The following is a 12,368-nucleotide window of genomic DNA, read 5'->3' as shown; positions in this document are numbered from 1 at the left end:
GGGTCAAGGGTACACACTTTTTGTGTGTAATTCCAAATTTCTTTCCAAAATGTTTATGGCCATTCACAAGTCCATCAATAGTGCACAAATGTGCCTCTCTCTTTTTCTATACAAATTTAGGACCAGTTCACTATTCATGCAGTGTCACTTCAAGATATATGTACTGATGGATCAGCTCTATTGAGCTGCCTATCTACCTTCACAACATAGCCTCATCAATGGACATTCTTCATTCACTTGGGTTTTCCTGAGTTGACAACTGACCAGTCCTTTGAGTGATTATGGATTTAATTTAGGAGACTTTCCCACATTCCAATGTTTATATGATCAGCATACTGGCATCAGAAAACAGAATCATCTGGAGGACTTCACCATCTATACGGAAAACCTCTTCCACGTGGTTTGATCATCCTTCTTAAGAGTGGTAAACACACCTTAACAATTATACTTACCCCTGCATTATTCCTTACTTGCTATTTATAATTAGAGGGCTGAACAAATTTATCTCTGTTCTACCTTTCAAGGAACCTTGCATGACTTTAACCAATACATGAGATATCTTACTGAAGGAAAGGTTATGCATCACCAAATCCAATTCTTTTTTAGTCAACTAGTAACAAACAGAATAATTCCTAGTGTGTTCGACAACTCTCAGTCAGTTTTGTGATTATAAAGATGGAGCCTACTGTACAATATGCTTTGCAATATCCTACTTATTTACTTATTCACATATGTACTAATGATGCTGATGCATGTATAAATTATTTTCATTAAGATTTCAAGTACGTGGGAAAGTGGGCACATAGGATGTTTTCTTGATTATTCCTCTTCATCTTTTTAAAGTAGGAGCAGTAAGAGCTACAATATTTTCCCCCAACTGCCTGGCAGCCTACCTTCTTTGGGCAATATTGAGAATCAACTCTTCACTGCTCTTTGTATATCCTCCTCTGGTGTAACTAGGACTCATCTCGCTGCCCTTTGCTTTCTTTAGTGCTATTTCTATTTCTTTATGTACGGATATCAAGGATTGTGCCCTCACTGTCATTGATGGAGAGAATAACTAATTTGTCATGATAATGAACAAATAATGATGATTATGAATGAAAGAATGATAATATCTTTATTAGTGCTTACTATGTGCCAGGCACTGTGTTAAACACAGGGGCCACAAGTACAAGCAAGAAAGTCTTTTCCCTCAAGCTGCTTACATTCTAATGGGGGAGGATAATACATAAAGGGAGAAGGGAATGATATCAAAGCTGCACAATTTGGGAAGTGATGAGCAGGACTGGTTCTAGACAAAATAAAATGTAAGCTTATCTAAAGCCTAAGGTCCCAAGGGCAGAGTCCATAATGGTGAAATGAGGATGAGGATGGCCAGAATGCAGCTAACGTGGTCTAAAAAATGGCTGAAAATAACAAATCTTTTCTGTTTTTATCTGTTTCATGTGGTATTTTCAGTTTCCTCCCTAAATGCCCTCAGGATGATCTGAATTAACCAGGTTTTTCATATTTCCAAGGTTTTTTATAAAATTTTTCTTTTTATATCACTTCTTAATTTTTTCCTGACACAGTACTACTTGTGATCTACCATCTTTCTTCGTTAAGAGTTTTCCATATGAGCTTATTCTCTAGACCTGTATTATCTTCAGCTGCCACATCTATCTGCTTGCCAAACAGAAATTATTATCTGCTGATTTAAGGCAGTTTTTAAGCTCTTTTGTTCTCATTATTGTGATGACTGAATTAAATGTTAGGAAAATAGTTACATCCTTAGGAAATGATGTTAGTCTATATAGCTGTCTTCCATTTACCATTTTTCAGTATCAACTGCATAAAGGCTGGAATGGTTTTAATGACATTTCAGATCTTCTAATTTTTATTTTTTTATTAATTCAGTATTGATTTGATCTTTGCTCTAAAAATTTTGATCTTCTAACTGTACAAAGATAATTGACTTGGAAATGACTCCCACACCTGTAAGTAGTTTTTTCAAACCCATTTAGATATAATCAATTTCATTTCTTATGGTGTTACTTGGTGCCCACCATGCCCTCATTCTTTTCCTGAAGGGAATATTCGTGATACATAGGCATCTGTGTGTGTGTGTATGTGTGTGTGTGTGTACATGCGCTTGTGTTTTCTCTGGCCTTTTGTTTCTTACACCCAAATCACATTTTCCCAGCATTTCTCATCATTCTTGCTTATAACTTCCTTTGCAATGAAGTCACCAAGTATTTAACATTGTTTTAACTTAAACGGTCTTACTGAGTTCTTCATAGACTGTTCATGACCTACAACGGACATTAGGGTATAAGCTTAATTATCTTCATAGTGTTTTTTTTTTTGGAAATGCTCTCACAAATATTATAATATGAAGTGACCATGCGTCTAATGAAATTGTATTCTTAATGGCTGCCATTCCCAGGGCAGAGGGTGGGGAAAGAAGAAAAAAAGAGGGGAAAAAAGGAAATGTACACGATAACTTTATTATACATTTAAAAGGAATAACAAGTTGTACATAATAGATCTGCAGTTTTATGTGCAATCATCTTTTTTATTACACTATATTATGGAAATATTTATTTTATTCCATAAATTTAAAATAAATTTAAAAAAAAGATAAAAACAAAAACTGTCAACTCCTTTATTTGCTTCTCCATGAATTACCCACGACCCATTCTTCATAGACTAGTAGAATTTTAGAATTAAAAGGGATCATCAGAGATTCAACTCACACACAAAAGGAATTCCACTATGACAAGTGGTCATCCAATCTCCACTTGAAGGCCTCCAAGGAGAGGCAACCCAGTAATTCCTGAGGTAACACATTCCACTTGGGAGCAAATCTAACCATTAGGAAGTTTTTCCTGACATTATGCCTGAATGCCTCTTCCCAACTTCCACCCAGTGCTATTGCTTCCCTGAGTCTTCTGTTTGTCCAAGCTAAACACTTCCCATTCTTACAAATGACTTCCATATGACACAAATTCACAGAAGAAGACCCTTCACTAACTTGTTTGTCCTAACCTGGAAATTCTTTGCTTCACTAAAATGTAGTGCCCTGAACACTATTTCAGATACGGCCTAACTAGGGCAGTTAAAGCTAAGCCTCTCAATAAAATTCAAGAGCCCATCATCTTCCATTTAGTTGCAACTTCCTTTTGCTCTCTGTCTTCATTTATAGCAAGAATGTCAATATTGAAGTGATGCAGTTACTCTAGTAGCATTTCTACCCATAGCACACTGGACAAGGATTTCCCATTTAACATACCAACCATGTTAAGTCAATGTTTACAAACTGTGATTGTTAGCACATTTATATCCATTTATAAAAAGTAATCATAAAAAGCATTCCTCCTTGCATCATAAAGTGATTCCTTAACTATACATACTTCTAGTCTTAGGACTCTGGGGGAAAGAAGGCAGAAGCTGGCATCAGTTGACTCACACTGCTAACTATACAGGGCACTGCTAGTAGGTAACATATCTCATGTTACTTCTAACTCTACATTAAAGTCCTAATCTATCTCCCTACCTCAAGTTCTGTAGCACCAACTTGACTGCCAGACATCTCCCACATGGTTAACACATCAACATCTCAAACCCAAATTGGAATTATCTTTCGCTAACCTAAACCCATTCCTCCTCCAAATTTCCCCTATTTCTGTTGAAAATACCATCCTCAAAGTCAATCATGTTTAACCTCTGAGTCATTTTGACCCTTCCCTCTCCCTAATCCACCAGATCCAATAAGTTGCCAAGTATCATAAATTTAAACCCACAACACCTCTTGCATCTATTCTCTTTTCTCAATTCATAGGGCCAATACCCTCAAGCAGGCCCTCATCATCTCTCACTTGTGCTATTGTGATATTCTCTAGTTGATCTCTTTGCCTCCAAATCCTCCCCTCTCCAATTCATCCTTCTCTCAAAGCTGCCAAAATTAACTTCCTAAGGCCCAGGTCTGACAATACCGTTCCTGTACCAAAAAACCGTTAGCAATTCCCTATCGCCTGTAATTGAAAATAAAACGCATAAGATCCACAGAGTTTCAATAGATATCAAAGCCCATCCTCAGCCTAGTATTTAATAATCTCTACAATTCAGCTCCAACCTTCCTGTTGAGGCCTATTTCACTTTATACCCCCTTTATGAACTCTATGTTCTACCCAAGCTGTACTATTAGCTGTTTCCTAAATCTAGAATTCCACTTCCTCCACAGAAACTATTCCTCTGTGTTTGTAATGTGCCTTTTCCCCTCATCTCTGCCTGTTCAAAACATAGTACACTGAGTGCTAGATTTAGAATCAGAAAGACCTGGGCTTAAAAAGCTCTGTGAGAATCAGAATCCTCCTGAGGAAAATGGTCATAAAATCTGAGTTTTAACTAGGGGTTAATAACAGGTTTACTGTAAGTTTCAAATGAAGTATATACACTACTCTGCAAATGTTAAAAGTTTATCTAAATGTCCTAAGTTATTGTCATCATTATCTAACCTCAAGATCATGATGACTGAACTTAAAGGCTCAGCAATGTCTTCTTTTTGAAGCCTTTCCTGGATTTCCCCCAAACTACTTTCCTCCTTAAATTGTTTTGCATTTACACTTAAGTGTATTTATAAACCACATAAACAAAAACTCTTTGGGGGATCCTGAGATCAAAAAGTTTGTGAACCACTGCAGTAGGAAATTGGTATGAAATGAGCTGGATGCCTTAGGTGGGATCCAGGCTGTGGAGAAAACCTGAATGACAGGCTGAAGAGTTTGCATTTTGCTCTATAGGCAGTGGGAAGTCACTGAAGATTTTAGAGCAGAGAAGGTAAAATGTCCAAAAACAGTATTTTAGGAAAATTAATCTGAGAAAAAATTAATCTGGGAACAATGTATTAGATCACTTGAAGGGGAGAAGAGACTCTGGACAGGGAGAGCAGATAGAAGACTACTAATGTCTAGATTACTGCAAGTAATGCAGGCTTGGAAAAGATAACAGAAATGGAAACAGAAAGAACATCTACCATATTTTGGTTTCAGGTACCTAGGCTATATGATAACAATAGTCCTCATTTCTTCCATGTTTTTAAGCTCAAATATTAATTCCGAATGAAAAGTACAATCTATTTTAACTCCTGTCTAACCATTAAAGTTATTTCACTGATGTGCCTGTCAGTATGGCTATGACTGCAATGCCAAGGCATGGTTCCAAATTAGTCACCAGCTGCAATTTTTAAATATATTATCTCATTATTTTGCCCCAACATACCTGCTTCATCTTATTTTCTTAGCTTGTTCTTACAGTGTCACCAAGAAAGGTCCAAGGACAGGTTAACAATGGAATGTATAAGCAGTTTGTAATTAGCAGTTTGCACATTTCAGACTAGGGACTTTTGTCTAACTCTCCCTATTTTATAATACTTTTTTCCCTTGTGAATGAGATATTCAGCTAGGAAGTAGGAGAAAATGATTAATAGCTAAAAGCCAGTAGCAACCATTCTCCATGTGGAAATGACACTTTCTTTGTGCTTATCCCACAGATAGATGTCTACTAAATGTTCATTTTTTTTTACCATGTAGCCTCCAGAAATGCTTTATTCTAACAAAATACTGTACTTATTCTTCAATCCACTCAATTTAGATGGATCTTTGTTTAGTTTGCAATTTTTTTACTTATAAGAGCTGCTATAACTGCAACTTGTCCCCCAAAAAGTATTCCCCAAAACAGAATAACATATTATTCTAATAAAAACTCAGTATAGTATACTGAGACCAGCATGAATTTACATAACCCCTTCTCCAAGACTCAAATTACTTCTTGTCCTTCAGCCTATAAATTACTAATACACAAAATTATTTTGAGAACTAAATAACCCAGCCTATGCAATCTGTATACTAGGTATGAAGGGTCTTCTTTTGTCAACATACCATAGAAAGAGTTTTCTGTGTAATTAAAATTTAACAATCCAAAAAATTCTAGACCTTCCCTGGTATCTTTCTTCTATAAGTGGTTCCCTGAGCTGAAATAAGATGTTTCCTTCCTTCTTTGAAATGACACATTTGACCATTATTAACAAGGATAGGATACAACAGAGGGAAATTTAAAAATATCATCACCTGGCAAAGAATTAGAAATTGAGATGTCCATCAATTGGGGAATGGCTGAGCAAGTTGTGATAATACTATTATAAGAAATAATGAGCAAGAGGACTTCAGAAAAACCTGGAAGGGCTTGTATGGACTGATACTGAGTGAAGTGACCAGAACCAGGAGAACGTTGTACACAATAACAGCCAGGCTGTGCGATGACTAATTTTGATAGACTTAGCCCTTCTCAGCAATGCAAGGATCTAAGATGTCTCCAAAAGTCTCATAATGGAAAATGCTATCCACATACAAAGAAAGAACTATGGAGTTTGAATGTAGATCGAAGCATACTATTTGCTCTTTTTTTCTTCTGTTTTATTTCCTTTTTCTTGTGGTTTCCTCTATTGGTTCTAATTCTTCCTTTCAACATGACTAATGTGAAAATGTTTTATATATATATATATATATATATATATATATATACAGCCTATATCTTATTACATGCTGTCTTGGGGAGGGAGCTAGGGAGGGAGGGGGAGAAAAATTTAAAATTCAAAAGCTCATAGAAATGACTGTTGATAAATAAAAATAAATTAATAAAAAAAGAAATATAATGCAAAAAAGAAAAAGAAAAAGAAATTATGAGCAGGCAGATTTCAGAAAAACCTGGAAAGACTTCTGAGAACTGATAATGAAGTGAGCAGAACCAGGAGAACATTGTACACAGTAACAGCAACATTGTACAGTGATCAACTTTGATATAGTTCTTCTCAGTAACACAATAATCTAAGACAATTCTAAAAGACTCATGATGGAAAATGCTATTCACATTCAGAGAAAGAACTATGGAGTCTGAATGCAGATCAAAGCATATCATTTTATTTTTTATTTTTTCTTTCTTTGGTTCTGATTCTTCTTTCACAACATGACTAATGTGGAAATATGTCTAATATGATTGTACATGCATAGCCTATATCAGATTGCTTGCTGTCTTGGGGAGGAGGGGGAAGGGAGGGGAAAAAAAAAATCTGGAACTCAAAATCTTACAAAAGTGAATATTGAAAACTATCTTTACATGTAATTGGATAAAATAAAATACCATTAAATGGGAGGAAAAAAAAGAAATATCACCACCACCACCACCTACTACCACCACCACTTAGCATTTACATAGTGCCTATTATGTGTAGGCACTGTGCTATACAAATATTATCTCATCTGATCCTCAACAACCCTGTGAAATTAGTGCTGTTATTCTCTCCATTTTACACACAAAGAAACTGAGGCAGAGATTTTTTTTAAAGTGACTTGATCAGGGTCACTCAGGTAGCAAGTGTCAAATGCCAAATTTGAACTCAAGTCCATATAATCTCAGTGAGTATGAAACAGAATATTGACTACATGTTTTTCCTTGTATAACTAAATTCACATAGCCTTATTTTGAGGAGTCATTCCCAAGTGTTTCAGAATTCTGGATATAATCCAGAGCAAACTTATTTCCTTTTTTTACAATTATCTCAATTACATTGTCCACAAAACTCTAATGACCTAAGGACTCATTAACTCAAAAAACAAACAAAAAAGGATACTCAACATTAGCAATCCAAGCAAAACTTAGGGGTTTGATGTATATATGTAGATAAACTACAAAATATCTGAACTGACCTTTCTATAAGATGTATTTTTTCTTATTCATTATACTAAAAGTAGTTAGAGTAGTAATTACAACTAAATTATATAGACTATTTCTAACAAAGATGGAAAAACTCCTTTGTGGAAACTGTGATAGAAATAATTTGCAGCTGTGTGTCAGTATGTCAAAACTTGCCTTTTACTAAATTCTCCCTTTAAAAGCATTTTGCAAGTTAAAAGTCTCTGTTCAGTCTAAGCCTAGAGCCCCAGTTTCACATACTCAAGTTTAATCAGTAGCTGATTCCCACTGGCTTCACTGAAACGTCCGTATAGTCCTTTATCTGGAACTGCTGAAAGCTTCTTCTGTACTCTGTGACCTAATATCCAACAGAACAATAGAAGTAGGTTTCCTTGACTAACTACTGCCCTGATATCACTAAGATACTGTGTGTACTTACAGGAGGGCCTTCTATTTAGGAAAATACTCAATCTTTCAAAACAATTCGAAGTGTCTCTACTTTTTGCAAGAGGTCTGAGAATAGTGCAGATGTAAAAGAAATCTGCATGCATAGACAAATCTTTCTAAGATAAGCAGAATCTAATGAAAACTGAGATCCAGAAAAAATTGTTCAAAAATTGTTAACTTTACAACTGTCATGAAAACAATGAACTTTCTCTCTTTTTTACTTTTTTCCTGAAGATCTCCAGGATGAGATTGCCCGCAAATGATGGACCTGCCAGAAATATGGACTAGCAGCTAAAACAGAAAAAAGAAAAAAAAAGGCTTCAGATCATTGACTGCAAGGATGTCTCCAAGAAACTTAAAGGGAGAGCCAAGAAAGAGGGTTATAAAGCAAACTCCTTCAGACCTGGTGGGTAAGCCCAACCCATATATTTACCACATATAGTTACCATGGAAACATTATAATTGAATGATTTAAGCAGGAATTTAAATCAATAAGGTAAAATCAAGCTGTTGACTTTTCTGTGACTTATATTTATCCATGATTATTTTGTCATTTACAAATAGGAATGGTTAAAGATACCTGAAATTCAAAGGAAATTCTAAAGCTTGATTTTACCTGATTGTTTCAAGTGACTTCTTTACCATATCTTTTTTACATAAAGGGGTAGTAACAAATAATAAAAGTGAATAATAAGAAGTCTCACCTAGGCTAGATAATACCTAATAGCTTTAAAATTATTGTATATGTAAAAGAAATACTATGCTATTCTTCCTTCCTTTTCTCTACAAAAAGAGCAAAAAGAAGCAACAAATAAGTCTGCATACAGAACTCTAAAAGTATAACTGTTCTTACCAATTTCAATTTCATGACTCCCCCTTACTTTTTAACAGGCTGTTCCCCTCACAAGGGTGAAAGAGACTTCCTCTTCACTTTCATGCATAAAATGTACTCCCTCTTCCCGCAGAATCCTAATTTCCTTCAAAGATTCACTCTTAAGGGCCACACTTGAGGACTTAGAGGGCCACATGTGACCTTGAGGCCACAGGTTCCCCACCCCTGGATTAGACCACTTCTTATATGAAGGCTCTCCAGTTTCTTCCCCTACCCTGCTGCTGCCTTCCCCCCAAATTACCTTGTATTTATTTTGTAAATATTTGCATATTATGTGTGTCATATCCTTGAGACCAGAGACTATTTCATTTTTGTTTCTGTAATCCCAGAACCCAAAACCATGGCTGGCACATAGGGAATTAATGTTTGTTGAATGACCGATGTAATAAAAAAGATGAATGTTTATCATTTTTACGATGCTTAATGGCTCTTATCAAGCATACAAATTCATTGGGAAGTCTGCCTTACCTAGTGAGAAATAATAATATACAACAAAGTTTTCTTCAAATAATTCTTCTTGGCCTAACTGAATTCAGTTTTGAATCATTTCAATTATCAGTCCAATCCAACAAACATTTATTCAGGATCTTTGTACTTTAATATCTAGTACTGTGTCAGCCACATAAGACAACAAGCTTTATATTTTAAGTCTGTCATTTCCACAGAATTTTACCTAGATAACTATCATCTGAATTTGTCACTCATCTATTGAAACCCTCTAATCAAAAGAATTCAATATATCACAAGGTGAACATCTACTGGGAAAACTTTTTAGTTTTACAAAAGTTGTCATGATAATCTAGATACCAATAAATTAGAAAAGATCTATAGGTTAATTTTTAATATAAGAATCCAGGACTTTAGAAGTCACTTTGTTTTATAATATTCAGGCAAAAGCTGATGTTTCATTTTATGTTTTATATGTAAGCATCCACATGAATTTATAGCCCTAAAGGGCAGTAACTGACATTTAGCATTCACAAATAGGCATTGTTTTTGTTATTTTAAGATTTGGGTTTTTTTAAAAAAGATTTGTTTTAAGGTTTTAAAAAACATGTCCCCAGTAATCCTGGGAATTGGCAATTGTACCGTCATCACTCTTTTTACAAGCAACCTTTATCATACCCTTCTACTCATTATTTATGTCAATCAATACATAACAGTCTTCCTAGGAGCTCCTTGTAGGCAATATAGTACCTTGTATATAGCAGGAACTTATACGCTTGCTGAATTGACTTCAAAATTACTTTTTTACATCTTTTTCCATTTTCTCTTCTTAGACGATGTTGTATCAATCTGCTCTGGGCTAATTAAAAATTCACATTTCTTTTTATCTACTAGATCAAAATTCATCTTACAAGATAATTGGTCTAGGAAGCTGAAGCGTAGTGGCTAGACAGCAGGCCTCACGGGCAGGAAGACCTGGGTTCAAATTCTTTCTAGGAAAATTACTAGCTGTACCACCTTGGGTAAGTCTCAATCTCTCAGCGCTCTAGGAAATTCTTTAAGACTATCAATTGCAAAAATGGCAGTAATCTATATTGAAAGAAAGATTTCCCCATCTGGTACTTCCCTGTAGCAATAAAGACTCTCAAAAGAGAGTGCCAGGTTGGGTCAAATTCAGCGGTATTCGTCTCAAAATACTGTGAATTTTTCTCCAAACCTTCTTGAATAATATATACATAACTTCAACGTGATCAATAAATGTTACTCATCCTACAAAGATTTTTTGCTTTCCAGTTTTTCTTCTTCCAAGCATCTGACTCTCGAAAACGATAAACCACAAGAAGCTCCCTAAATAGTTAACACTGGTCTCTCCTATTTCAAACAAGCAACAATTCATAATGGCAAATTAATGTAGACTTGTTAAGAAAAAAAAAAGGGGGCGAAATGCAGAATATGCTTTATTGGGCTAATGTACTCTTGGGGAAAAAACTGCCAAATGTAGATTATAGAGGAAAATAGAAGGAAAAAAAATCAATGACATTGCTAAGAAAACAAATTTAATCATTTTTAGACCTGATTCCTAATAACTGTACAAAGCAGTTTGCTCTGCTTACATGATTTCAACAAATAGGTGATTTACAGATGGAATTCCAAAACCATCATCTTCGTAGATTCATTTCGTAGGAAATTTAAAAAAAACAAACAAACCAGAAGCCTAAACATTTGCTTTTAAATTGTAAACAATTAAGTTTCAAGAAGCTACAGAAGAACTGGCGCTCACTAATCACTTAAAGGATTTTAACATTCTTTCCTGCTACAAGAAGTGAAAATCCCACGGCAGGCAGGCAGGTGACAGCAGACAGATGAAGGTTCCGAAGCGGCGGAAGCTAAACCGCCTTGCAGAGAGATGCGGGATGCGAAGCCACGTACAACAGGTTCGGAGCCGGGACTGCGGCGGCCTCGGAGCGCAACAGCAGGGGAAGGTTGCCCAGGGGCTGCTCCCTAACCCAACTCCCCTTCCCGCACCAGGTCGGCGAAGCTCCCCAGTCTCTCCGAAACCATACACCCCAAACCAAAGGTTCGTCTCATTGAGATCTCCCCCCTCCCCCGTGGTACGGGCTTTACCCAGCCTCCTCCCCTTCATCCTCCGGAGATGTCGGGGTGATTTCGGCTCATCTATCTCCTCCTCCATCCCTTAAGCGGCACCCCAATTCCCACCCCGCTCTATAAGCCATTTCCTTTTTTCTTCCTTCTCCTAGCCGAAGTCCCCCCGATGCGTCCCCTCCCCGGCTCCCCGCAGGTGCCCCCGCCCCCGGCCTCCTCCAGGACCCCCGCCGAGGTGTCCCCGCCTCTCACCTGCACCTGTTTGCGGAAGTGGCGCGGCTCCGACGCCCGGCGGCGGCAGCAGCAGCAGCAGCAGCAGGAGCAGCTGCCGAGGCGGCGGCGGCCGGAGCGCGCCCGGCGGCCCCGGCATCTCCCCCGCACGAATGGAGGTGGCGGGCGAGGTCTCTGCGGCCGGAGCCGCCCGGAGCTGGATCCCGGCTCCCTGGGCCTCGGGTCCGTCTACGTGCCGGCCCGTCGGTCGCTCCCTCCTTCTTGCTCTCCCCTACCTCCCTCCGTCGGCTGCCTCAGCGGCGCCCGCGCCGGCTCCTCAAGACAAATCGCTGCTCCCAAATCCCGGCCCGGCTCCTGGTCCGCCCCCGTCGCTCCAGCCCGGGAAACAGCATCTTTCCCGCTCCCGTCGTAGTGTCTGTCGGTCGATACTGCGGTTGCGGCTCCGACCGCCTCCGCCGCTGCCGCCTGCCTTTCAGCAGCCGCTGGCCGGAACCCGGAGCCCCACCAGCAGCAACGC

General features: G+C 37.9%; 1 protein-coding gene across 4 annotated transcripts in view; it reads right to left on the bottom strand.

Moving 5' to 3' along the window:
• Positions 1 to 11,990, bottom strand: part of LMTK2 (lemur tyrosine kinase 2) — a 103,351-nt gene extending 91,361 nt beyond the window's left edge. For all 4 annotated transcript variants that reach the window (XM_020965364.2, XM_020965365.2, XM_020965367.2 and 1 more), the window contains exon 1: positions 11,873 to 11,990. In XM_020965364.2, the coding sequence (XP_020821023.1) occupies positions 11,873 to 11,990 (118 nt within the window). The remainder of the gene's footprint in view (positions 1 to 11,872) is intronic.
• Between the last annotated feature and the right edge of the window lie 378 nt (positions 11,991 to 12,368).

The sequence above is a fragment of the Phascolarctos cinereus genome, unplaced genomic scaffold (genome assembly GCF_003287225.1).
Source record: "Phascolarctos cinereus isolate Bilbo 61053 unplaced genomic scaffold, phaCin_HiC Scaffold_4;HRSCAF=312, whole genome shotgun sequence".
Classification (NCBI taxonomy): Eukaryota; Metazoa; Chordata; class Mammalia; order Diprotodontia; family Phascolarctidae; genus Phascolarctos; species Phascolarctos cinereus.
This window is presented reverse-complemented; position numbering and strand designations above follow the sequence as displayed.